Genomic DNA, 25584 nt, shown 5'->3' on the forward strand with positions numbered 1-25584 from the left:
TTTGTCTTTTTTTTTTAATAATTGAGAGTATTCACTTGTTTGGTTAATAGACATATTTGCTGTCCTGTGGATTTCTAGCAATATTAGCAGACAAATTATTAATGGAAAATCTAGCAACATTAATAAATGGACAAAAATAGTGCCAAGGCTTACACCCAGTCCGCTAATATTAGTAGAAATCCATTGCTTGGCTGAGACTAGGGTGGTTGGTAGGGGGGGTCGCGAAAATATCCTATCCAAAAAGGGGTAAGTCCAAAAAATAAGTCAAAAGTCCTGCTGAAAAAGTTTGGTAGCCACTGCTCCAGACTGTGGCAGAGAGCATGGTGGAGAGTCCAAAGTAGCACTGTGGGTAGGGGAAAAAATCCCACAAGACATCCTGGATTTCACCTTTAATGTAGCCTACTTTGGCAACACCTATAGCCTCCATCAAGTAGCTACTATAACACCTCATAAAATAAAACTATGCAGGGGACAGACAATATAATACAGCACATACAGTATGTAATACCTTGCTACACATGAAAGGATCAACCAATGATATGCATATTAAAATGTCACTACATACAGTGGCCATCTGGTGTTTTGGCACAATAAAAACTTAACACAGCTTAACACCTCACACAATAAAACTCACGTAGATCATACAGCAGGCCTGTATACTGTACATAAAATGTAAGTATGAGGCTGATTAGACAGTACCTATATCCATTGATTACACAAGTGAGAACGCCGCATATGTACCACTGTGAGTCAAATACACTGAGGATATGCAGTAGCCTATATTGAGGGATTTCGGATAAGCAGGAGAGACACTGCATCAGCCAAAACGTCTCCAAAATGACATTTTGGCTTTTCAGTGCATTGCAGTTTTTATGGCTATATCTCGAGTGTATTACCGGTACAGTAAGTGCGCTGGCTGGCTGGCGACGGTGGAAAAGATTTTCACAACTCTTCTAGCCGGGGCTCCTCACACCGCTGCTTTTTGACAGTGCCGTAGTCGTTAAATTGATTCCTCCAGTCCAGCATGTAAGAAAGCCAGCGGTGGAACTGGGTCTTCCACTGGAGTTCCACTTCATCAATACCCACTGGGAGGAGATGGCCGGGTGAAGAGGCGAAAGTCAAGAGAGAGAGAGGGAAGAAAAGAGAGGAAATTGGAGGAGAGAAATGGAGAGAGAGAGAGAGAGAGAGAGAGAGAGAGAGAGAGAGAGAGAGAGAGAGAGAGAGATACAGAGACAGGGAGAGAGAGAGATACACACACACAGAGAGAGAGAGAGAGAGAGAGAGAGAGAGAGAGAGAGAGAGAGAGAGAGAGAGAGAGAGAGAGAGAGATATTGAAGATGGGGAAGGGAATGGGGAGAGAAAAAGTAAGGGGCAAAGGTGATAGAGAAGAGGGAAAGACACATTGAAACTATTAAATAAATGCCCAACAGAGAGCACATGTTTCAGAAGCAAATGCAGACATACACATTCATGACATGAATAGCCCAATAAATGAAACATGCAGCAGGCTTGCTTTAAGTGGAGGATACATAATAACAGGCCATGGGCAGGGCTGCTGACAGCTTTGACCAGGCCTGGGACAAAATCATCTACAAGGGCCCCCCTCTCAATACATACTATGGAATTGGGTCCAAATTCTGGACCCCCTTTCTCCCTGGGCCCGGGACAACTGATCCCTTTGTCCCAGTCAGCTTCTCTGGCCATGGGTATGCCCGCCTCCTCTTCCTCCACATCATGTGATACAGTATTTATTGCCTTGCCTCCCATGCAGTATTGACCAAGCGTAGCCCCCCTGTTCACCCACAGCACACATTGACTCCTTTTCTCAAGGTTAAGACTGCAATATTATACTTTTACAGCCTTGACCATAAACAGGTTCACAATTCAAAAGGGTACTTTGTGAACAGAAACACAGCTCTTTTGAATTGCATGGTAAAAAAAGAAAAGAAAAACATTGAATAGATCCATTGACGGGTTGTAACATTCTGGCTTCAAATCTCCATGCATGAACTCCTCTGTAAAAAAAAAAGTGTAAGGCTAAGCCATTTCCTTTCAGAGGCTTTGACTGTATTTTAGTGTGTAAAAATGGCAACACTATTTTTAAACGGTGTGCCCGTGCCTGGGCCACATCCTTCTGGAAACGGGTTAGGCTGAAGGAAATTAGAAACACTGTTTGGCTTAGGGGGTTAACATGAGCTACAAAAGAAAGGAAGATTAGCTCAGCCACGTGAACTCAGCTGAAGCGTCACAGAAACTGCTTCTATATTCAACTCTATACGATTCACCTACAGCAGCAGAAAAATAATCTAATGCACTTCACCGTTGCATACAGTATATGAATTGCAGGTTAACCTTATTTAGCACTGTGTCAGGCACTGTATAAATACAGAGAGACTATTTAAATATATAGAGTCTTTCTGTCCCCTTGTGTCCTCGTCTCATCCCATTCCCTGTTTTTCATCGATCCAGCTCATTTACATCCTTCATCAATTTGACTCTTCTACAGTATGGTCTACAGTAGAGTCCTTAAAGGGACACTGTGTGAGATTTTTAGTTGTTTATTTCCAGAATTCATGTTGCCCATTCACTAATGTTACCTTTATCATGAATACTAACCACCACCACCACAAAATTCTAAGTATTCATTATGACTGGAAAAATTCATACATGAAAAGGGGGATCTTCTCCATGGTCCGCCATTTTGAAATTCCAAAAATAGCCAATTTTAGCTGCAAAAATGACCATACTAGAAAATATTTGTTTATTACTTAGTAAACTTTCATGTAAAGATCAAATTTGGCAATAGGCAGCCCAGTTTCAATGAGCAGCATAGTTGCAGTACCTGTTTTGACCATTTCCTGCAAAGTGTCCCTTTAACTTAAGCAAAAACTCGTGGCAAGAACTGCTTGTGAATATTGGAAACATTGTAATAATAATATCTGCCCAACTTCTTATCACTTAAAACAGAGCCCACTAAAACACTTCAATCGTATACAGTATTTGCTTTGTGACATTCAGATTTGTTATATATTTTTTTGTTTTTTGTTCCACAGGCAGTCATTGTAAAATCTAACCTTAACCTAACATCTGTAATACACAAATTTGAGGTTGGGGAGTTGAAGGTGGGCATGACATATGTCTCATCGGAAGTCTGGATGATTATTGATCACTGTTTTTGACCATTACGCTATTAAGTGCTTTCACCTCAAGCCTTTCAGGATGTCCCAGAACCTCTCGTCTATGGGAAGATTGCCAGACCGAGCTGCCTGCATGAGCTTGGTGCCAGTAGCGGGCACAGACATTTTGGAGGACAGGTGCTTGAGGGCGGGCGGGGGTCATGTAGAAATTATGGCTGACTTACTAGGCTATAGAGTTTTACATTATAACGGGTCATTGCATATATTGTAAATATGTATATATCGGGGCATTATTATCACGCTTTTAATCGCCAAGCATTTTGAATTGATACTGTCAACATGGACCACAGTATATGGTGACAAAAAAAACTTCCAAAGAAAGGAACTTTCCAAAAGTTCCTTTTTTGTCCAATTTTGGCAAAGGGGCAGGTGCTTAAGCACCACCTCCTCCCGATCTGTGCATGCCTATGCTTGGTGCGACAGCCAGGCTAAATCAGTTGTGTTCTAGAATTCATAATCCACCAGTTCAAGAAATCAGGCTTTGCAGCCTTGATTATGAGCCTACACATGCCGTGATGGGTTCAACACCAGAAAATCAAAGGCATAGTATGTAGAGAGATCTAGATCATTCTCCAAAGTTTGACTTTTCAATGCATAACTTTTAGTGTTCTTGTACTCATATCTGTATCTCTTTGTAAATTCCCTGTTGACACTGTTAAAGACGAAGAAAAAAATTGCTGAAAGCACAGCCACACCATAAATACGTAAAAAGTGCACCACTTATGATAGAATTCATCATCACAATGTACAGTAGGCCTACTGAAAAAATGATCTTCATGTTGCAGAATTAATTTGTCTTTTTTCCCCTCTTTTGACAGATATTACAAACAAACCCTGTATCCTGGGCTTCCATTTATAGAAAGCGATGATTTGTCAGAAGCAGATTTTTTTGCCATTTTTGGATATTTTATTTTATTCATCTTTATTCCATTGTTCCAGCCTGCTGTCATTTGGCCTCTTGTTTGCCAGGAGCCAGTGGCTTTGCTGAAATAATACTGACAGTTCTTTTGAGCGCTGAAGCCCCCAGGGAGACAGCCTCAGAGGACTGTAGAAGTGAGGAGCGAAAGACACACACAGATTGACCACTGATGGGAAATGTGCCTGTGTGTGTGTGTGTGTGTGTGTGTGTGTGTGTGTGTGTGTGTGTGTGTGTGTGTGTGTGTGTGTGTGTGCCCGCGCGTGCTTGTATATGTATGTATGTGTGTGTGTGCGTGTGTGCGCGCAAGCGCGTGTATGTGTGTGTGTGCGTGTGTATGTGTAGGTGTGTGTGTGCGCGTGTATATGTGAGTGTGTTCGTGCGTGTGTGTGTGTGTGTGTGTGCGTGCGCGTGTGTGTGTGCACGTGTATGTGTGTGTGCGTGTGTATATGTGAGTGTGTTTGTGTGTGTGTGCATGCGCGCATGTGTGTGCGTGCGTGGGCGTACGTGCGTGGGCGTGCGTGCGTGGGCGTGTATGTGTGTGTGAGCGTGTATTTGTTTGTGTGTGTGTGTGTGCGCGTGTGTGCGCGCGTGTGTGCGTGCGTGCGTGCGTGTACACGCGCGCGTACAATTGACTGCTGTGTGCTCCCATGATTACAAAGCTGGCAGCGCTCTATTCCCTGTCCTGCTCCAGATCACACAGAGAGTACCGTTATGTGCGAAATTAAATATAAACAACGTCCCAATGGTGTTGTCCTCACACCCGTGGAGCAGGCCAAGTAACACTAGTGAGCAGTCTCACAAGTGCGTAGTGTTAAGACCAGAATATGCTATGGCTGCAGGGTGCGCCTGCACATGAATGTTATGTCGTGCATATTTTATATCAATTTAGCCAGCAGTAGCTCACTCAAACACAACGTACACAGACGTGCAATATTGGGCAGTCACGGGTAAGCGGTTAGAGTGTCGGACTTGTAGCCCAAAGGTTGCCGTTTCGACTCCCGACCTGCCAGGTTGGTGGGGGAAGTGATTAACCAGTGCTCTCCCCCATCCTCCTCCATAACTCAGGTACCCTGAGCATGGTACCGTCCCACCGCACTGCTGCCTTTCGGGCTCTCTTGGGGGCTGCCCCCTTGCATGGGTGAGGCATAACTGCAATGTCGTTGTGTGCAGTGTTCACTTGAGTGCTGTGGAGTGCTGTGTCACAATGGGAGTTTGAGTTGAGTTTGAGTGAGATAGTTCTACAGACCTGTATGTGCACTCGTTTCAAGTGCGGTTGTCCGCATGCATAAGGTCACACAGAAAGCATAGTTCTGCCTTTACATATGCCATAACATAACCTGCTGGGGATGAAAATGACTTAATCTTGATTTAGTGAAAATAAATAGCTTTCTTTTTGGACCAATATGGTAAGGGCCCTTCCCTACTGCCTGTGAAACACCACAATATTTCATGAACAAAGGGGTCAGTCTGGTCAAGTTGTTCCATCCCCCTCGGAATGGAAGCCAATTAAATGCATGCATTTCCAAAGGCTAAATGGGACTGGTTAAAGGTGAAGTCAGACCTGTTCTATCAATGTACCAACTGGTAGCTACAGCAAGTGAGGGTTCTGACTGATTGGACCTTCAGCCAGGATAACGAGGCATTTCATAGGTACAGGGTGAGCAGCCTCTGAGAACTCTGCTTTAGCAGACTAGAAGCTCGGAGGAACTTTGTAGTCACAAAAGCCAGGTTGTCTGTGAACCAACAAATTCAGACCATACAGTACCTGTACAATTTAGTTTACAATGTCCTCTAAATCATGGCGATTTGGATGATTTAATGTCCCTGATATTACTGGTAACTTCTCACTGGTAACCACCGCTCTGCTCACTCACTACACAGTTGAATAACCGCAAGACTGACCTGACATCTCCCTTGAAGAACTTCACAAAGCCAATACATGAAAACTTGGAAGAGATATATTTAATAAACCAAAACAAAAAGACAAATTAGTCATAGCTCAGCTGAAAACAGCATGGGCCACGGATCACGTCTGCATAATTAGCCGCATGAGGAGGAGTTGAAGCGTTAGTCAGATGTGAACCTTTAAGCAGAGAGCAGCAGCACGGGGCTGACCTCAGCTCCCACTCAAACAGCTTTCAGCAGGACTGGACAGGACTGGGGGAGAAATAGGACCTGGGCACTTTGGGCTTAAAGCGGCCCCTCATAGCAAGCAGCGCATAACTTATTCAGCGGTGGGTCCCGCACCCTTGTGGGCCCCTATATTTTTTCTGAAAATAGGGGCCCACAACCTGTGCGCGTCCCACTGGGGAATGCCCACTATAGCCAGATGGCCAGTCCAGCCCTGTCTTTCAGCCAAGCCTTCCTCGACTCTGCTCCCCAGCCCGTGAGAGTAGAGGGCTACCTCTGCATGCTGATACAGTACCATTCCCATCCCAAGCCAATCCCAATGAGTGCAAGTGTGCCCACACAAAAACATGTTTTCACATACGCCGACTTACAGATGTGACTGAGTGGGATTTGACCATTGCGTACTGTGCCAGTAGTGAATCCCCAGGCAAAGTGTCAAAAATTAAACTTTTTCGAATAAACACAAACACCATGTCCTAATGTCATAATATATACTGTATACAAGTGTCAACAACAGAACAATGTACTGTAAGTAAAATACTTAAAGGGACACTGTGCAGGAAATGGTCAAAAAAGGTACTGCAACTACTCTGCTCATTGGAACTGGGTTGGCTATAGGGCTGTCCACGACCAAGGATTTTGTTGGTCGACCAAAGGTCGTCATTTACTCAGACTAATCGATTAATCGCCGCACCCCAAGTTAGTATTCACATAGTTTTAGCCTGTAAAACACAAATAAAAAACAAATAAAAACCAGATTGCATTCTCACAGAAAATGCTGGAAGCGGGCTTGCCTTTTGGGGCAGAGATGAAACAAAGTACTATTGAGAAAACAAAGCTAAAAGAAATGTTGGGAAAAATCCATCCACCCAGTCAGAAGTTATGGGCCAAACAATTCAGCCATCTTGGATTCAGCCATCTTGAAAGTGTTGTAGCTCTGCATTTTGGGCTTATACTAAATGACATACATGATATTTGAAGTTGGCTAAGGAACACTGCATATGATATAATTTTCAAAATCAATATGGCTTCGAGCGGGATTCGAACTCACAACCTCCATATCTGTAATCCAGCCCCTTTGCCATTGATATTAAATGACATACAATACATGATATTTGAAGTTGGCTAAGGAACACTGCATATGATATCATTTTGAAAATCAACATGGCTTTGACTGGGGTTCGAACCCCCAACCTCCATATCTGTAATTCAGCACATTTGCCATTCATACTAAATGACATACATGGCATTTTAAGTTGGCCAAGGAACACTGCATATGATATAATTTTGAAAATCAACATGGCTTCGACTGGGGTTCGAACCCCCAACCTCCATATCTGTAATTCAGCACATTTGCCATTCATACTAAATGACATACATAGCATTTTAAGTTGGCCAAGGAACACTGCATATGATGAAATGGGCCAAAGCAGTCCATTCCCGTAGAGAAGAATGGGGGCTTCATCAGCCGCAGCCTTGCTCGTGGGAGGTCTGCCATTGTGGGCACGGATGGCATAGCTCTCTTCATCTGGCAGTCTGTACAGGCGTGCTGATGACGCTTGACAGCTTCACGGCCTTGCAGGATCCAGTACTTGCGATGCAGCTCTGCAGGCGCTCTGACCCTGGGTGGAGCAGACTCTCGTCGACGTCCTGAATGATGAGCCGGGTGACTTTGTGCTGAGGGTTCAGGACCACTGGGTGGATGGCTTCCAGGTCCAGATGGTTGCTGTGACGAAGCCTCCCTCCAACACGGATGAGGCACACGGTGTCATCGTACTCTGGGGTTAGAGCATGTAGCCGGCTGGTCGATAACACTGGCTTGCCGGCACGTAGCAGGTCAAACTCCTCCGGGAAGCTCTTCTGCTGGGCTTGTCTCAGAACTTTTCGCTCTGCATCCCTGTGGTCCTCAGCCGAGTCACTGGCCTGGTCAGTGGCCGCCCCGTGACGGGTTCGCACAACAGCTTCGACCATGTCTTTGAGAGAGGAGAACTGGTGAGCAGTAGGAGGCGATGAGCTCGGAGTAGTCGGGTTGAGGCAGCAGACTGTAGGTTTCCGCATCTCAGCAGTGTCCTCCAGCTCCACTGTGGCAGGTGTCTTCGGCCAGAACTCTGGTGATTGCTGCAGGAAAACTGGGCCTTTGTTCCACCTGCTGTCCTGGCTCAACTCTAGCAGCGTCTTACCCCGTGTGACGTCGTCAGCTGGGTTATTGGCCGAATCCACGTACCTCCACGTGTGGACATCAGTCAGGTCCTGGATCTCGGCTACTCGTGTCCCCACAAACACTTTGTAGCGGCAGGAGTCAGAACGGAGCCAGGTAAGGACTGTGGTGGAATCGGTCCACAGCACGACTTCATCAATGGGCAATGTGAGCTCTCGCTGTAGTAGGGAAGCCAGTTGAGCTCCGGTCAGCGCAGCACACAACTCGAGCCTGGGCATTGACAGCTGCTTCTTTGGGGCCACTCGGGATCTTGCAGATAAGAATGACACCTCCACACGGCCATCAGGACTATTCGTTCTCAGGTAGGCTACAGACCCGTATGCCTTTTCGGACGCATCTGCAAAGACATGCAGGTCTCTCTTGCAGCTGGAGATGTCTAGCTCATGGCTCACGTAGCTACTCTTCCCATTCCAGCCAGGGTTGCAGCACATCCTCAGGAAGTGAGGGATCATCCCACTCCCTTCGCTTGTCCCACAAGTGCTGCACCAGGACTTTGGCTCGTGTTGTGAAAGGGACAATGAATCCTAAGGGGTCATACAAGCGGGCCAGGACTCTGTAAATTTTCCTCATGGTGGGTATAGGATGGTCTGGCATTCGGTACTTGTACCTCAAGGTGTCCGAGTTGCAGAGCCAACGGAGCCCTAGAGCTAGCTCCTGTGGATCAGCACTGGACTCGTTGAGCCATAGCTCACTGCTCTCTGACCTGGCTTCCTTCGGCAAATGGCTGATCGAGTCAGGGACGTTGCTTGCCCATTGACGCAGCTCAAATCCTCCAGAGGCCAGCAGTGGGGTGATCTTGTCCACGAACTGTCGAGCTTCGTCCACGGAGGGGATACTCTGGAGGCAGTTATCGACATAGAAAGACCTTTCTATGGCCACCCAAACATCCTCGTCTTGCTGGCTGTGGTCCAAGACGTGCCTCTGCAGCGCGAAGGTAGCACAGCAGAGACTACATGTTGTGCCAAATGGCAAGACTTGCCAGACATAGGTGTTTGGTGGTTTCTCTGTCTCCAGGTTGCGCCACAGATAGCGAAGCAAGGGAATGTCTTCGGGGAGTAGCCTCATCTGATGAAACATGCCCTTGATATCGCTGCTTACTGCAACAGCATGTTCTCTGAAGCGCAGTAGCTCAGAGTAGGGCTTGGCAGCAACAGCTCGTTCAGATTGTCTCCTTTGTACACGAATGAACAGTTGAAGACAATCCTGTTCTTGCCGTGGTTGGACACCATGTGGTGCGGGATGTACCACGATTCTGCTGCGCTCTTGAGCTCCTCTTCTGGCACCTTAACTGCGTAGCATGCCTTCTCCAGCTTGTCGATCTCTGCACAGTACGCCGCAGCACGCTCTGGATCTTTGGAGAGGCGTCTCTCTGTGCTGCGAAGGTTAGCCAGCACGGCTTCTTTGGGTGCATGCAGCTGTGGCATATTCTTCACCCGTAGGAGTGGAGTAGCGTATCGCTGGATACCATCAATGTCGATGCGTGTGGTCTTCTCTTCCAACAGGTGGATAGCATCCTGATCCTGCCTGGAGCGAGTGACCAGCTTCTCAATCCTATAGGGGAGAACATCCAACTGCCACAATCTCTCAACACTCTGCAGGAGCTCAGTAGTGGGTGAGAAGGTTGACAGGTGCATGCAACTCTGTTCAGTGGGCTGTGTCTTCCTCTGCACAACTGGCCCTTGTAATGTCCAGCCCAACCTCGTATTCACTGATGCTGGAGTTCCAGGGGTTCCTAGGCGCACTGGTTCCACTGGGGTGACGAGGTGAGGGTGGTCAGACCCGATCAGGAGCAGAGGGCGCACTCTATCTAGAGCTTTGAGCGGGATCCCTCTCAGGTGCTTGTGCTTCCTTTGAAGAGCCTCCACCGGGTACGAGTGTTCGGCCAGACTCAACTGCTCAGCTGTAAAAGCCCGCTGGATCTTGAAGGACTTCTTTGGCTGGTCCACTGGCGATATGGAGAACGACACAGTGGTGCCATGTAGGACTCTGAAATCTTGGCGGACTGTCCTCAAGGCCAGGTCCTCTGGTTGGCCTGTGAGCTTGAGGCTGTGGGCAGCTGCTGGGAGTAGAATGGTCCTCTCCGAACCGTCATCTAGGATGGCATACGTCTCTAGGGCGTGAGGGCCATTCTGCAGTAACACTCTACTCACTTTCAGGAGTACCTGATTGCAGCCTGACCGCCTGTACAAGACGTCGTTGACGGTGGGTGTGCTGACAAAGCAGGCTAGGTTCTCTGTGGCAGGCTTCGCATTCCCATCATGCGGGGCAGACTTGGTGTTCACGTCATGTAAGGGCCTGCAGGTGTTTGCCTTTGCACTTGTGACACGGCATCTTCAGACGGCACTGAGCGGCCTGGTGCAGCCTGGCACAACACCAACATATTTTGTTTGCCTTGATCCACACCATCTTCTGCTCCACCGTGAGCAGCTTGAAGTTAGCACAATGGTCAAGGAAGTGCTGGTTGTTGTTGCAGAATGGGCAGTATGCGTTTTTCTCTGCCGGCTTGGCATTGGAGGTTGGCATGGCTGCTAGTGGGGCATTCTCAGGTTTATCCGTGGTGTGCAAGATGCTAGTGACTTTGGCACCCTTGCTGTCTTGACGACGGTCAGTCCTTGACTATGCCTTGCCTTTCTCCTCATGGTCCCGAGGCTCACACATAGACTGCTGCATCTTCAACTCGTAATTGAGCCAGTCAGAGAAGTGCAGGAGGGTAGGTATGGTGATGCGCTGCGGGTAAAGGAACCTCTTGAACTCCGCTCTCATGTCATGAGGTAACTTTGACAGGAGTCTGGATACGTGTGAGCCACAGCAGAGCTCGGTCTGGCCACTCTTACCAAGCTGATTCAACAGGCCTACCAGCGATCTTACTTGTGCGAATCTCTTGAAGCCTTTGGTGTCGCCGTGTGCAACACTCTGGGCATCCATCAGGTCCGCGATGTGTCTGAGGGCCAGCTGGTGTGGCTGTCCGTAGTGCTCTGTTAGGCTGGCCATGGTATCCGTGTAGGGCTGAGGGGAGTTGGTGTATGAGTCGGCGATGAGCAGAGCGTCTTCATACTTTCAGTGATTGACCAGTATCTGGAACTTTAAACGCTCTGTTGTGTCCCTTGGCAGCAGGTTCTCCAGTGCATCCTTCAGCCTCGCGAACTCCCTTGGGTCACCTTTGGTGAATGGAGGGATTTTTGCCTTTGGCCCATGGTACACACTCTCCCTCTGGGGGGCAGATATTGGCTCACCAAACTCTGACTCTGCTGGAGTGTATGGTTGACAATACTCTGGTGTTGGTACCCTGGGTACTGGCGGTGGAGGTTGAGGTAGCACTGGGCGCGGCTGAATTGGGTGCATTTCCCTCATGAGTGCTGTAAGTTCTTCCACTAAGTCCTTCGCCGGAGAGGCTGGCTGCTCCGCTTCCTCTGCTATGGGAGGTGGAGGCAGCGGCCAGTCACCGTCCTCTCCTGGAGGCAACACATATGCGCTGGGTTGAGCAGGCGGTGGCGGTACAAAGGACTGGGACCAGTCATTTTCCTGCTTAACAGGACGCAGTGTTGGATGTGGGGCATACCTCTGAAGAGAAGGAGGGGCAGATGGCCATTGAGGCGGTAAGTGCGGCAGTGCAGCGCTGGTGTCGAGGCGCCTGTGCAGGTTCGACATCTGTTGCTGCATGCGCTGGTTATCTTCCACAATTCTATGCAGAAAAGCCATGACGTCAGGAGCAGCTCCAGTGATGTGCTGACTTTGTGGCACAGCAGGTGTGCTCTGGTAGAGAGGGGCAGCTGGTTCAGGTAAGTAGGCAGAGTGCTGTATTCCTGATGCCTGTGCTGCACCATACTCTTCATTCAGAGCTGGAGGTGTGAGAGGCGTCATCCTGGCGAATCTCTCTGAAGCTCCCTCCATGCTATGATAGCGCTGTTGCCCTGGTAAGTAAGCTGCATCATGAGGGGGATAGTTGGAACGCTGCAGGGCTGGAAGCAGGGCTGTAGTCAAGTCCACCTTTGTAGAGTCCAAGACAAGTCCAAGACCAGTACTAGTCAAGTCCGAGACAAGTCCGAGTCCAAAGAGGTTCGAGTCCGAGACAAGACAGAGTCCAAAAAGATTCGAGTCCAAGTCAAGTCCGAGTCACATGTCGGTCAGTGTTTGACAATGAAAAGGATGAATGTCAATATTGTGAACCTTAGAAGATAACCTATAGGCCTATGGCATGGATGTGAAGACAAACTTGTTTGTCATTGGATTTCAAGCTCCACTTTACAATCTATGATGGCCAGTGTTCTAAACAAAACTTAATGACAGACCCGGCGAGTCCAAAAGCCTAATTTGGCAAGACCATTGTCAGAGTCCAAGACAAGTCCGAGTCCAAACAATACCGAGTCCGAGACAAGTCCAAGTCCATAAAAAAACGGACTTGAGACCGGACTCGGGCCGAGTCCGGACTCGAGTACTACAGCCCTGGCTGGAAGGGAGACGGCATAGTCGTCCATCCAGGCTGGCGTACATCTACAGGCGGCGGACTCCTTCTCTGGTCTGGGAACATCTTCAATAATCCACAGTGACTACACTATCCTCGCTGGGGCCTCCAATTTGTTATGATGAATGATAGTTCTTTACGGAAAGTTGTAGCCACTGTGGGGCATCGATAAGAATCCACTTGAAGAAGAAGATGTTCAAGGGGGTTGGGTATTTATTAAATAATGAATCAGTAATTACACAGTACTTGTGATTTGGTGTGTGTGGTTTCTGAAAGGGAAACAGAAATAACAGAGGAGAATATTTACTTCTAAAATACATTGCTATAAGAAATTAGCATCCATATAGCTTACAGACAAATATGAAAATAGCATAGCTTCCAATAAGCTAAACACAAAATGCTCCATTAATAGTCAGAATTATAGCAGGTCAAAACGGGACTGTTTCCCATCATAATATACTCAATAATCATTACAAATATCCGTTATACCCATATCTCAAGCTGTAAGCATGAATATGCATCATATCACGAAGGCAGATAAAACTGTAACATTTTAAACCTCGCGGTTAACTCGCGTAAAATAACTTGCGGTAAAACTTTACCTCCATGATTGAAATCAAACAATGTCTACACATAAATCCTGCGTAACATTACACAATGAAACATATAAACAACAAATAAGCAAGTGTACTCACGTTTCTGGACGCACACAATACACAAGATAAAGAAATAAACTGCTAACTAAGCAACATGTTCAGAGCTGTAAAACATGGCGACCTCGCTCCAAACTTTCTGGAATATTACCGGTCTAGGTAATGGGTGCTGTATATTGGGAGAATCGCTGAGAAGGTGATAAAAGTGTGAAACTTGGCACAAATGTTCATTAGGACATGCTTATTCATTTCAGGGGTGGAGCCACTCAGAATTCAGCGTTGCCTACCAACGGTTGCTAGTTGAAGCATCTTCCTTAGCAACCAGCATCAGTAATACAGTTCCCAGTGATTTTTTGGTGTTATGATGTCTAAATATTGACTCCTTGCCCTAATATTACTAAATATCAGGGGTGGAGCCACCCATAATTTAATGTTGCCTAGCAACGGTTGCTAGGTAAAGCATCTTCCTTAGCAACCAGCATCAGTAATACAGTTCCCAGCAATTTTGTGGTGTTATGATGTGTTGAAATTAACTCCTTGCCCTAATATCACTAAATATCAGGGTTGGAGTCACTAAGAATTTAGCGTTGCCTAGCAACGGGTGCTAGGTGAAGCATCTATCATAGCAACCAGAATCAGTAATACAGTTTCCAGCAATTTTGTGGTGTTATGTGTAAATACTAACTCCTTGCCCTAATATCACTAAATATAAGGGGTGGAGCCACTCAAAAGTCAATGTTGCCTAGCAACGGTTGCTAGGTAAATAATCTTCCTTAGCAACCAGTATCAGTAATACAGTTCCCAGCAATTTTATTTTGTCTAAATATTGACTCCTTTTTCAAATATCACTGAAATAATGCATGATAATGCTTCAAATAATAATATGTATGCAATATGTATGATTATGACCCCCTTTGATCTTATTCTTGCCCATGGTTGCCAGGCCATTAACTCTCCTGAGCAACAAACATCAATGATACAGTTTTTAATCAATTCTGTGGTATGATATGTGTGTATCTTGACTTTGCTATATCACTGTATTAATACATTAAAATGTTATATAGGAACTTGTGGCATTGTGACTCCTTTGGTGTCATTCTAGACACCACAAAGCATTGCAATTATGTGAATAATATTCTCACTTTAGTTCTTGAACACATTTGAAGTAATGAGGGGCTTTACGTGTCACTTCAAGTCAGACCTCTCTTTATTTCACTGTATTTTACATGAACCTAGCACTGCATACTGATCATTCAGAGCACAGCATTACCATTTGGAAAGAAAGATGCCTACATGAACAACATCATGTGTCTGTGTTGTGTCAAGTGACAAAGTAATTGTTGACATGCGTACCCAGGAACTAAGTATAAATTACTAAATGGATTGTTACATCATTTAGACAACTGTAACATGCTTTCGAAATAAATGGAATCTGTCTAAAATTATTTAATAACAGCAGATTATAGTCTTTAAATGCAAATACATGTTTTTCTCTTAACCAATGGCGCCGCGTCGTTCGGCTGCCTATCTGGTAACTCCTGCTCTCATGCAACTTTTTAAACTTATTTTTCATGTAATTTGACCATATTTATTTTGTAATTTTGTTACATTCATGACCGCGTGTATGGAAAGCACTTTTAAGTGCTGTCTACAGCGTCAATACGTGGTGAAGTTTGTTAAATTTCACCGTGGTGTCCAGTCCAATTGATAGCGGTAATGGAATTACTATGGAGACGAAATGCGCATTCCGGAGGGGACTCGTTGGAGCAATACATGGATCCGACAGCACTTTTTTCCCATGTCAGCGGATATTTGCCGGACTTTTGTACATCTTGGTGAACGGCAAGTGCGAAGATGCCGTTTTTGTCACCCTGCGAGCGCAACTCATCCAACCCGGAAGAGCGCTTCCCCCCTCCAGGAGACTGCGGCTGTCTACGGTCGTTACTGTCTGCGTTGCCGTTGATCTACGCCTCCACACAGGATTCCACCTTCTCAGCTATGGACCGGACAATTACCCTACTCTATTTGTTTGTTTGTTTGTTAGTCTTTCTGCACTATGGAGTTAACCAGAACTGTCATTTCACTGCAAGCTAACCCACAAGGTTACGGTTGTATGTGACAAATAAATTACTCTCTCTCTCTCTCTCTCTCTCTCTCTCTCAATAGTTGGTTAGCAGTTGGTTACAATCATGGGTACTGTTTGCCTATTACTGTATTAATATATAATTACTTTTTATATTATATTCCAATATCCAGATTTAAAACTAACAAACTATGTATGTGCTGTTACACAAGTATGGACACACTCATAATTCTTGTGATGAACAAAATTTTGCTTTGGGGATTTATAAAACTACTCTAAATCGGACTGACTGAATTTAGCCACTTAGTCACATCGTCTATATTGATGGTGTATGTGTGCAAATTGTAATACAAATTTGCAAAGATCTCGCAGGCCTAATGGGCGAAGTGGTTCCGTGGGTCAAATTTGCTCCCTTGGCCTGAGTTTCACATCCCTGTCTTAACTTAATTCTTACAGTATTTACACTGAACCTTAATCAAATGGAATATAAGCTTTTACAGAGCTGTACTGTTTCTCTATCCAAAAACCTACTGACGTACCACTCTATCATTAACCTGATTATTGCAATGTGTACAGAATATACAAATCACTACCAAGTGCTTAGGCATTGCATTGTTACAGTCAGCTTTCTGTGCCAGTTGATGACAGTTCCTGGGGCTCAAACTCTCTTCAGCCATATGTGAAGGTGTGGAAAACACTCTTATTAACCTTATCCTTACTTAACCTTAAGGGGATTGGGCAGAATCTAGACAAAAACAGACACATCTGGGTTTGAATGAGTGCTTAAGCCACTGCTGCTTACACCGTATCAGTTGTGTTGTCTTAGCCTGGGATATCCCATGTTGCTTTGCACAATCATTCCAGTCTGAAAAACTTGGAAAGCGTGGATTCTATCCCTCAGCGAGGCAACTAGATCTTGGGGGCCAATCAGAGAGTGGGGAGGGGTGGAAAGATGATGCTGTGTATTACAGTACTTGACAAATGGAAACTTTCAGTTTGTTACAGTAACTGAAACAATTGGCTATGGGCTACATAAGTGCTATATAAAAATGATGTATAGTTATTATTATTAGATAAGCACTTTACGAGAATGAGTTAGAATGGCAAGAATAACAAAGAGGAAATTATCTCAGATATTGGTGGTATATAAACTCTTGAACCATTAATGCAGTGATATTAGGACAAGTACTCACGATTCAGACATCATGACACCACAAAAGTGCTAAGAAACAATCAGTGATTCTGGTTGCCAATGAAAATGATTTGCATAGCAACCGTTGCTATGCAACATTGAATTCTGAGTGGCTCCAGCCCTGAAACTGACAAACATGTCCTGATGAACAAGGACTCAAGACTCAGACATCATGACACCACAAAAGTGCTAAGAAACGCTATCAGTGATGCTGGTTGCTAAGGAAAATGCTTTGCCTAGCAACAGTTGCTATGCAACATTGAATTCTCTGTGGCTCCAGAGGCTCCAGAGAGACAGAGAAGGAGTGGAGACATCATGACACCACAAAAGGGCTAAGAAACTCTATCAGTGATGCTGGTTGCTAAGGAAAATGCTTTGCCTAGCAACCGTTGCTATGCAACCTTGAATTCTCTGTGGCTCCAGAGACTCCAGAGGCTCCAGAGAAGGAGTGGAGACATCATGACACCACAAAAGTGCTAAGAAACTCTATCAGTGATGTTGATTGCTAAGGAAAATGCTTTGCCTAGCAACCGTTGCTATGCAACATTGAATTCTCTGTGGCTCCACCCCTGAAATCGATAAGCATGTCCTAATGAACATTTGTGCCAAGTTTCATGCTTTTATCACCTTGCGAGCGATTTTATCACCCATTGCCTAGACTATACTGAGACAGGCATCGTTCACGTGCCTGCATGGAGGAGGTGCGCTCTGATTGGCTGATTCTAATACTACTAAATATCAATCTGGCACATAGTCAGACCCTTTGTCACAATTTGAGTTTTATTATAGCGAATCAAAGCACTTCCTGATCACATCACGTCACGTCTCAAGCTACTTCCTCGAGAATCAAAACATGTCCTGTCAGTGCCTTGCTAGCTAGCCCATTCCTAAACATATTATGGAAGGATAAGGAGTTTTGCTGGCATCAAGATGGAAGGTTGTAATGAAAAGCAGCATGCAACACAGCAGGAAGTAACCTAATTTTGGGTGAGTACTTTGGCACGTCTACTTTTATGTACAGAACGAAAACTGCCAGTCAAATGACATTAGCTAGCTAGCATTTCAGATGATGTGGCTCTGAACAATAGCCTGACCAGGTGATTTTTGCATCGAAATAGTTTACTTGGAAGCTACTGGAGTTGTTCTTCGGGCGTGAAAATGCCTTTAGACCCGCAATTTAAACTAGGAGAGTCAAAGAGCGCATCCGTGACAAAAAAGCCTTTATCTCCTTCCGAATGGTGAAAAACGCTATTTCTACCTAAACCAATGCTTGCTTAGAGTTGAATAACTTCAGAATGGAATACGCTAGGATCAAACCATACAAACATACAGACAGCTGAGAATTGTGGCATTCGAACAAGCCCTGACATGTGTCTATAGGTTTAAGACAAAATATTTGGTAGCTGTTCAAAAAATGACAAAAAATGATGAAATTGGCTGGGAGTCTACAGCTAAAATTCCAAAAAACGGCTGGTAATCAATGTGTTAAGAACAATATTATTGTGTGGAATGTGTGGAAAATATTTTGCAAAAAATCATATTTGATTTGTTTTTTAGTTGAATCCAGTACAATTCAAAATAATATAATTAATAATTATTATTAAAAATATATATTAAATATGTACAGTGAGGAGAATAAGTATTTGATCCCTTGCTGATTTTGTTGGTTTGCCCACTAATAAAGACATGATCATTCTATAGAATTAATGATAAAATGTATTCTAATATAGAGAGACAGAATATCAAAAAGAAAATCCAGAAAATAACTTTGAAGAATATATTTTAATTGATTTGTATTCCATTGAGGAGAATAAGTATTTGACCCCTCTAGTCAAAGAAGACAAAATACTTGGTGGCAAAGCCCTTGTTTTCTCATACAGAGGTCAGATGTTTCTTTCAGTTAATGACCATTTTTTGTGGATATATTAGAAACGATTTTTGTCCACTTTTCTTTGCAGATCATCTCTAAATCACTTAAGTTGTATGACTGTAGCTTGCCAAATGGGAGCTTCTGTTCCCTTCACAGGATTATTATAGGGTTAATGTTTGGAAACTGTCTAGGCCACTTCATGACCTTAATGTGCTTCTGCTTGAGCTACTCCTTCGTTGCTTGGGCTGTATGTTATGGATTATTATCATTTTGGGAGGCCAATCCATGACCCACCTTAAGTCTAGTGGTGGTGGGAAAGAGGTTGGCATGCAGCATTGTACGTTTACATGTCTCCCTCCATCCATTTCTTGACGATGTGAAGTTGTCCTGTGTCTTGGCCAGACAAACAACCTCAAAACATAATGTTACCACTTTCATTTATGATGTTGGAGAAGGTGTTGTTCTTGGTATCATAGGCAGCCTTTCTCTTCCTCCAAACACATCGAGTTTTGTTAATGCCAAACCGTTTGATTTTGGTGTCATCTGATTCCAGCACCTCCCAATCATATCCTAATCCAGTTTGACATTCATTGGCAAACCTCAGGTGAGCCTGAACAGGTTCCTTCTGAAGCCGGGGTACCATACATGCACTGCAGGATTTTAATCCACTGTGGTATCAAGTGTTTCCAATCGTTTTCTTAGTGATTGAGGTCGCAGCTGCCTTGAGATCATTTCCTAGCTCCTCCCATACAGTTTAAGGTGCTTTATCTCCTTTTTTCTGATTATTATATTCCCACAAGGTCAAATCATGTATGGAACCAGAGACGGGCCTTAGATTGATGATTGATGATCATTTTGTATGTCCTAAAATTGGGAAGAAATGCACCAACAGTTTGCTCTTTAATATCCAGGAGCCCATTTCAGCCTTGTTGAGTTCTAAAATCTTGTCCTTGACATCCTTTGACAGCTTTTTGGTCTGTCCCATGTTGGCGAGTTTAGTTTGATTGATTGACTGATTGATTCTATGGACTGATTCTGCAGATTCAATGTGTCTTTTGTGCAGGTTACTATTAACAGGTGTGTTCAATTCAGATAACGAGTTGATTGGAAGTGCCATTTAATCTGCGGGATCAGAACTCTTAATTGTTGACAGGGGATCAAATACTTATTTCCCTCAATTAAAAATGAATCAATTAATATAGTCTTCAGAGTTAATTTCTGGATTTTCTTTTTGATATTCTGTCTCTCAATATTAGAATACATTTGATCATTAACATTATAGACTAATCATGTCTTTATTAGTGGACAAACCAATAAAATCAGCAAGGGATCAAATACTTATTCTCCTCACTGTATTTTATTGTCAAGGCTTGACTCTGAAGAAAACGTTAGTCATGGCACTTGCCCAATAAAACAGTTCAACTTCCACATCTAAAGATGCTACGGTGACTCTCTTCTTTCATTACCTATTACAGAGCAGTTAGCTAAACGGACAAGAATCCCTGAATTAAAGTGCTACAAATAAGTTAGGCGTGTAAGCAAGCATTACTGTGGAGGTTTGGCTTCTCACCTGTGAATCCCTGTAGTTTTGGTAGAAAGTTGTCCCAGAACTTGCATTGCTGGGCCCGCAACTTCCGGTGTGTCTGCGGGGCATCAGCGTTGAGGGTGACATACTCCCGCTGGTCTGGAGTGAATGGAGGCCACGCTGTGCCCTCTAGGCTAGGGTCCCTGTTATGAGGAAAACACTGTTTTTCACCTCAGGAATAATACACTCAAACTTGAGTGCACCGCTGAATCATTTTTTTAAAGCTAGCAAAAAGAGATCAATCATTCCACCCACTGCACCCGCAACTCGTCAACGTGTCAACATATGAAGCGTTCAGCATTTAGTCATAATCTTCCTGTGACTCAGACACACTCTTTCGTTTCAACTATATTCATGAAACTGAAAATGTAATTCCAGAGCTGAAAATAAGCTGACAATGTTCCACATAAACAGACCCCAGAGACAGAGGTGTGAATTGGGTGTTAATTGAAAGGCCTGTCCTCCTAAGCCTGTGGGGACATGGTGCAAGTACACCCTTCTACTGCGCCACATTCCAGGGTTAACACGCGCTAAACGATGTCGATGGGCCTCGCAATTCTGTAAAGTCCCCATTCAAAATCTCATTGTCTTGAACCGATAAATTCAGCACAGCTTTGTTATGTACTCTGTCAGCAGTACCGTAAGTATGCAGATGTGTCAAAAGTAAAAGTAAAAGTTAAAAAAAAGAAACACAGTTTCCTTCCAACACAAGTAACTTATCTGAGCAACCAGTATACCTGTGTACTTGTCTTGTGATCAGCTAACTCTGCACTGGTTGGATCAAGTTTGTGGTGGGTCCTTGTTAGGTTTTCAGTGTTTTTCAGTAACAACACATTCTACCTATCTCATTAGGTACAATGGTTTAAATGGTGTAACAGCTATGTTATGCCATGTGCTAGTGTTGTAATTACACCACAAAAGTAATTTTACTTTAACTTTTGACATCTCTAAGTATGTAAACATACAATAATATACACAAATGCAATCCATTTTGCATGTTCTTTAATGTATTTCAAATGCTCCCTTTTCTTGCTTATGGTGCTTTAAAGTAACTACATTATTAACCCGTTAAGGCATGGGGTCTAAATGTGCTGTTACAAGAATAATAATGACCAAGTCGTAGGCCTAGTGCATTACTTAAGGCCCTGTGTTATGTCAAAGTAGTGTAGTAATATAGTAGTTACTTTTCAAAGACTATCACAGCATTCCACTGATGGAACGTTGTACATTGTGGGGCTATGATAAAATAGAGTGTCATTATACCTACCCAGTTCTGGCAAAGTTAGCCCAGTGTCTCATGAACTTTTTGCTCATCTTCACCTCTTCTTTGGTGTAGCCCAGACTGGCGTTGAGCGGCAGACCAAAGACAAACTCGATCTCATACCCATGCATGACACCCATCCATTTCGGCCATGCGTTCACCGTGGACCGATGGTCGAACAGGAACTGTCGAGCTTTGCCTCCTCCCAGTGTGTACTTGAGCGTGAAGTCCAGCAAAGGGCAGACAAAATAATAATCCCCGGTAAGGCTGCTCAGGCCGTCCCTGTTTTTCTGCCCGTCGTTCTCATCCGTCCAGTCTGTGTACATGAAGGTCGCGGCCTGCTGCGCCAGCTCGCTGTACCTCGGCAGAGTCCTGGCCACACCCAACTGGAACTGGTCCCTGCTGATGAGGCTCTCCCCCTCCAGGCTGAAACCTGGACTTCCGTAGAGGAGAAAGAAGGAACCCTCATCTTTGTTAACCCCCGTCAGGATGTCGGTTTTGAGAAACTGTCCCGTCTTCAGCAAGACTTCCGGCATGTCGGTCAGAAAGTCCCCGTCAACATTGGGGACAAACGGCAACGAGATGGTGGAATCGCTAACGACTCCATACTGGAGGCTAATGATCTCTTTGGCGTCGGCCTTCTGGAGACAAGCTTCCACCTCGCTGACTGGACTCTCCTCGTCGGCACAGCGCAACAACTTGGCCAGAGCGAAGGAATTGTTCCAGGCCACTGTGGCGGGGACGGCTCCCCATACTGCGTTGGGTGCCCCACTCTGCAGGATGGCACGTGAAAAGAAGGGATGGCTACCGGCTGACAGAAGGTGGAAGCCCACAGATCCGGACCCTGCGCTCTCTCCAAACAGGGTAACAGAGGAGGCATTGCCTCCGAACGCTTCAATGTTGTCCTTGACCCACTGCAAAGCACGCCTTTGATCTAACAGTCCAGCGTTTCCCTTGATGTCACTATTTGGAAGTGCCAGAAACCCAAGGGCCCCGACTCTATAGTTCATGGACACCACCACCACGCCCTCTGAGTGACTGAGGAAGCGCCCGTTGTACACGTCCAGTGAGGCGGTGCCAGTTTGAAACCCTCCCCCGTAAATCCACACCATCACCGGTGCAGGTTGCCGCGGTCTGGGCGAGGGGACCCACACGTTCAGGTACAAGCAGTCCTCACTCAGGACTGTATTGGGGTTCCACATTTCCGATCCAGGAAACCCTGGAAACATCTCATCTACAGCCTGGTAACAAGTGTTTGCAAACCGTGTAGCATCACGCACCCCCGTCCATGGCTCAGGTGCCCTTGGTGGCTTGAATCGAAGTTTGCCTATGGGTGGTCTAGCATAGGGTATCCCTAGGAAGGCCACGACAGATCCTGATGCCGATCCATCGGGCACAGGAAGTTGCACCCCTCTGACTTTCCCGGCTGTTGTGGAGACGTAAAGCTCGTCAAGCGCTTCTGAAGACGGGAGCGTCTGAAGAAGCAGCAGGACCAAGGCCGACTGCAACAGAGGGACTCTCATGGTGACCGGCGGCAGCTGATGGAGAATCAAAAGGAAAAAAGAACATCAGCACATGGGTGTTTTAGTTTAGCTGCACATTAGAGACTGGTCGAACGCAATTGCAAACAGTGTTGCCAGATTGGGCCGTGTCCCGCCCAATTGGGCTGCTTAGAATTGCCTTGTGCGGGTAAAAATGGCATTTAGCAGAAAAACCCGCCCAATTTTTGCCATAGAAATCAAGAGAATTGGGTGGGATTTTGTGACTTTAGGCGGGTTTCAAGCATTTTTTGGGCTGGAAATCATCAGCCTCATCTGGCAACCCTGATTGCAAACTTCTGTGCAAACCCTGTTACATAGAATCTTGACAATAAAGTACACTTGACTTGACTTCACTTGACTGTAGCCTGAAAATCCATGCCGTCTTAATCATTAACACACGACTAAATGAGCATAATAACCAGAGAACTGAGTCTCCAATCTGTCTTTACATTTTCATCCACCCTCTGGAAATAGAAATGCTAAGAAAAGAAGTGTCCCTGTACTGGGAGTGTTCAGGGTTTTTGGAACACAAAAAAAATCCAGAAGACAGACAATCCTGCCTGCCAACTATTTTCAGAGTGCAATGCACACGGATGGGAGGAGGGGGGTGTACCTGTCTGCTGGTTCATCTGACCGAAAATGCTAGCACTCTCACCAACAACAATATTCCCTTTAATGATGTCAATAATGACAACAACAAATAGATAAATTCTTTCCCCATCAACCCTTACTCTATTGCACAGCAGGATAAACAATAAAAAGGCCAAGGTGTGTGTGTGTGTGTGTGTGTGTGTGTGTGTGTGTGTGTGTGTGTGTGTGTGTGTGTGTGTGTGTGTGTAAGAGATAGAGTGCAAAAGCAGGAGTGTGCACGCGCGAGAGAGTGCTTGTGTGCGTGCGTGCGTGCGTGCGTGTTTGTCTGTGTGTGACAGCTATTAATGGCACCTCCTGGAATCAGCTGAGCAAGAGAGAGAGAGAGAGAGCAAAAGGAGAAGGAGGAGGAGAAGGATGGAAGAGACAATTACAATGCCTCTCAGTAGCTCACTCAGCTGGGGAGCAGTGTTGCCAGATTGGCCGGTTTCCCGCCCAATTGGGCTGCTTAGGACGGCCTTGTGCGGGAAACGAATTTTGGCCATAGAAATCAATATAATTGGGCGGGATTTAGTGCTTCCAGGCGGGTTTTGAGAATTTTTTGAGCTGGTAATCACAAGCCTCATCTGGCATCCCTGCTGGGGAGGACGACACCACCACCACACCCTGTACTTTCTACCTACCGTACACCCATCCTGCCCGTCTCCGACCGTCCTACAACAGATTACTGAGCGAGTAGTAGTAGGAAAAAAATCGATTTCTAAAATTAGAAGCCCTGATTGCTTGTTGTGATAGTAGTGGGGTAAATCCCGGTTGATTAATATGGCCTGCCCAGAACAGACAGATTGTTCCAGAAGCATCAGTCTGTCTCTGTCTCTCTCTCTCTCTCAGTCTCTCTCTCTCTCTCTCTCTCTGTCTCTCTCTCTCTCTCTCTCTCTCTCGCCACAGTCGGAAACGGAGCTAAGCCCAAAGGGAACTCACAGACATCCTGCAAAAAGCGCCCTGGCCTAGTTACAGGTGTTTGACTGTGCGTTTGCTTATCATTCACAGTCCATAGGATTTTATTGCACTTCAAAGTGATGATACAGGATTTACAATTACATTTAATTCAGGGGAAAAACTACTGTATTTCTCAACATTGTCAGTTCTGCATATCAAAGTCAATGACTCTTTCTGGCATAAATTCAGAGAGCACATCTTGGGATTTCATTGTCCAAGAGATTGCATTCAGGCCTTGCCTAAAGTATTTGTTCGAAAAAGGTTTTAGAAAAGCCTGACCTTACTGTAAAGGGAATCCTGACCCAAGCAAGGTCACTGCTGAGCTCATTCTCATTTTAATCATCCTTGAGGCCAGAGATTGGTGTGACCACTTACATGAGCCTCACCACTTCAGCCAGTTAATGTGTGACTGAAAGAAAGTACTACGGGGGACAGGACAGGAAAGGTCAAACGCAAGGGATAATCCAATACAGTAATGTAGCACAAGTCAGTCTATACTGAAAACAACACACTTGGCTAAGATAGGATGTGAGCCATAGGGTTAGGGTTAGGGTCAGTGTGATGGGGCAACCATGCACCGTCACTGCAGCCAGGTGCTGCTAATTATTGAGACTCTTGCCATGAACATTTTATGTGCACTCTCTCATTTTTGCCTTCAATGTTTTCTAATTATGTTTGGAGTTCTCCACAACATTTCATTTACCACTTGCTTCTGCCATTATTCTCTTGTAGTGTTCTAAGCGCGCATTAAAACATCAAACACTACTGTGAGTTACAAATGCTAGCATCATCACCATTACTGCAACCTCTTCCAGTTAAAAACATTTCATAACTTCATCCCTTTTTGTCTTTAGTTAAAATTACCACACAAAGTACAAACGAGTTT

The 25584-nt window shown here is 45.1% G+C and overlaps 1 protein-coding gene across 1 annotated transcript; it reads right to left on the minus strand.

The window, feature by feature from the left end:
- Positions 1-30: 30 nt before the first annotated feature.
- On the minus strand, positions 31-23101 carry LOC134454374 (cholinesterase-like). Its single transcript, XM_063205330.1, has 3 exons — positions 21577-23101; positions 20295-20452; positions 31-1085 (listed from the first exon to the last, which is right to left on the minus strand). The coding sequence occupies exons 1-3, from the start codon at positions 23091-23093 to the stop codon at positions 943-945; spliced, it is 1818 nt and encodes a 605-aa protein (XP_063061400.1). The 5' UTR covers positions 23094-23101; the 3' UTR covers positions 31-942.
- Positions 23102-25584: the final 2483 nt, after the last annotated feature.

This window comes from Engraulis encrasicolus, chromosome 8 (assembly GCF_034702125.1).
Source record: "Engraulis encrasicolus isolate BLACKSEA-1 chromosome 8, IST_EnEncr_1.0, whole genome shotgun sequence".
NCBI lineage: Eukaryota > Metazoa > Chordata > Actinopteri > Clupeiformes > Engraulidae > Engraulis > Engraulis encrasicolus.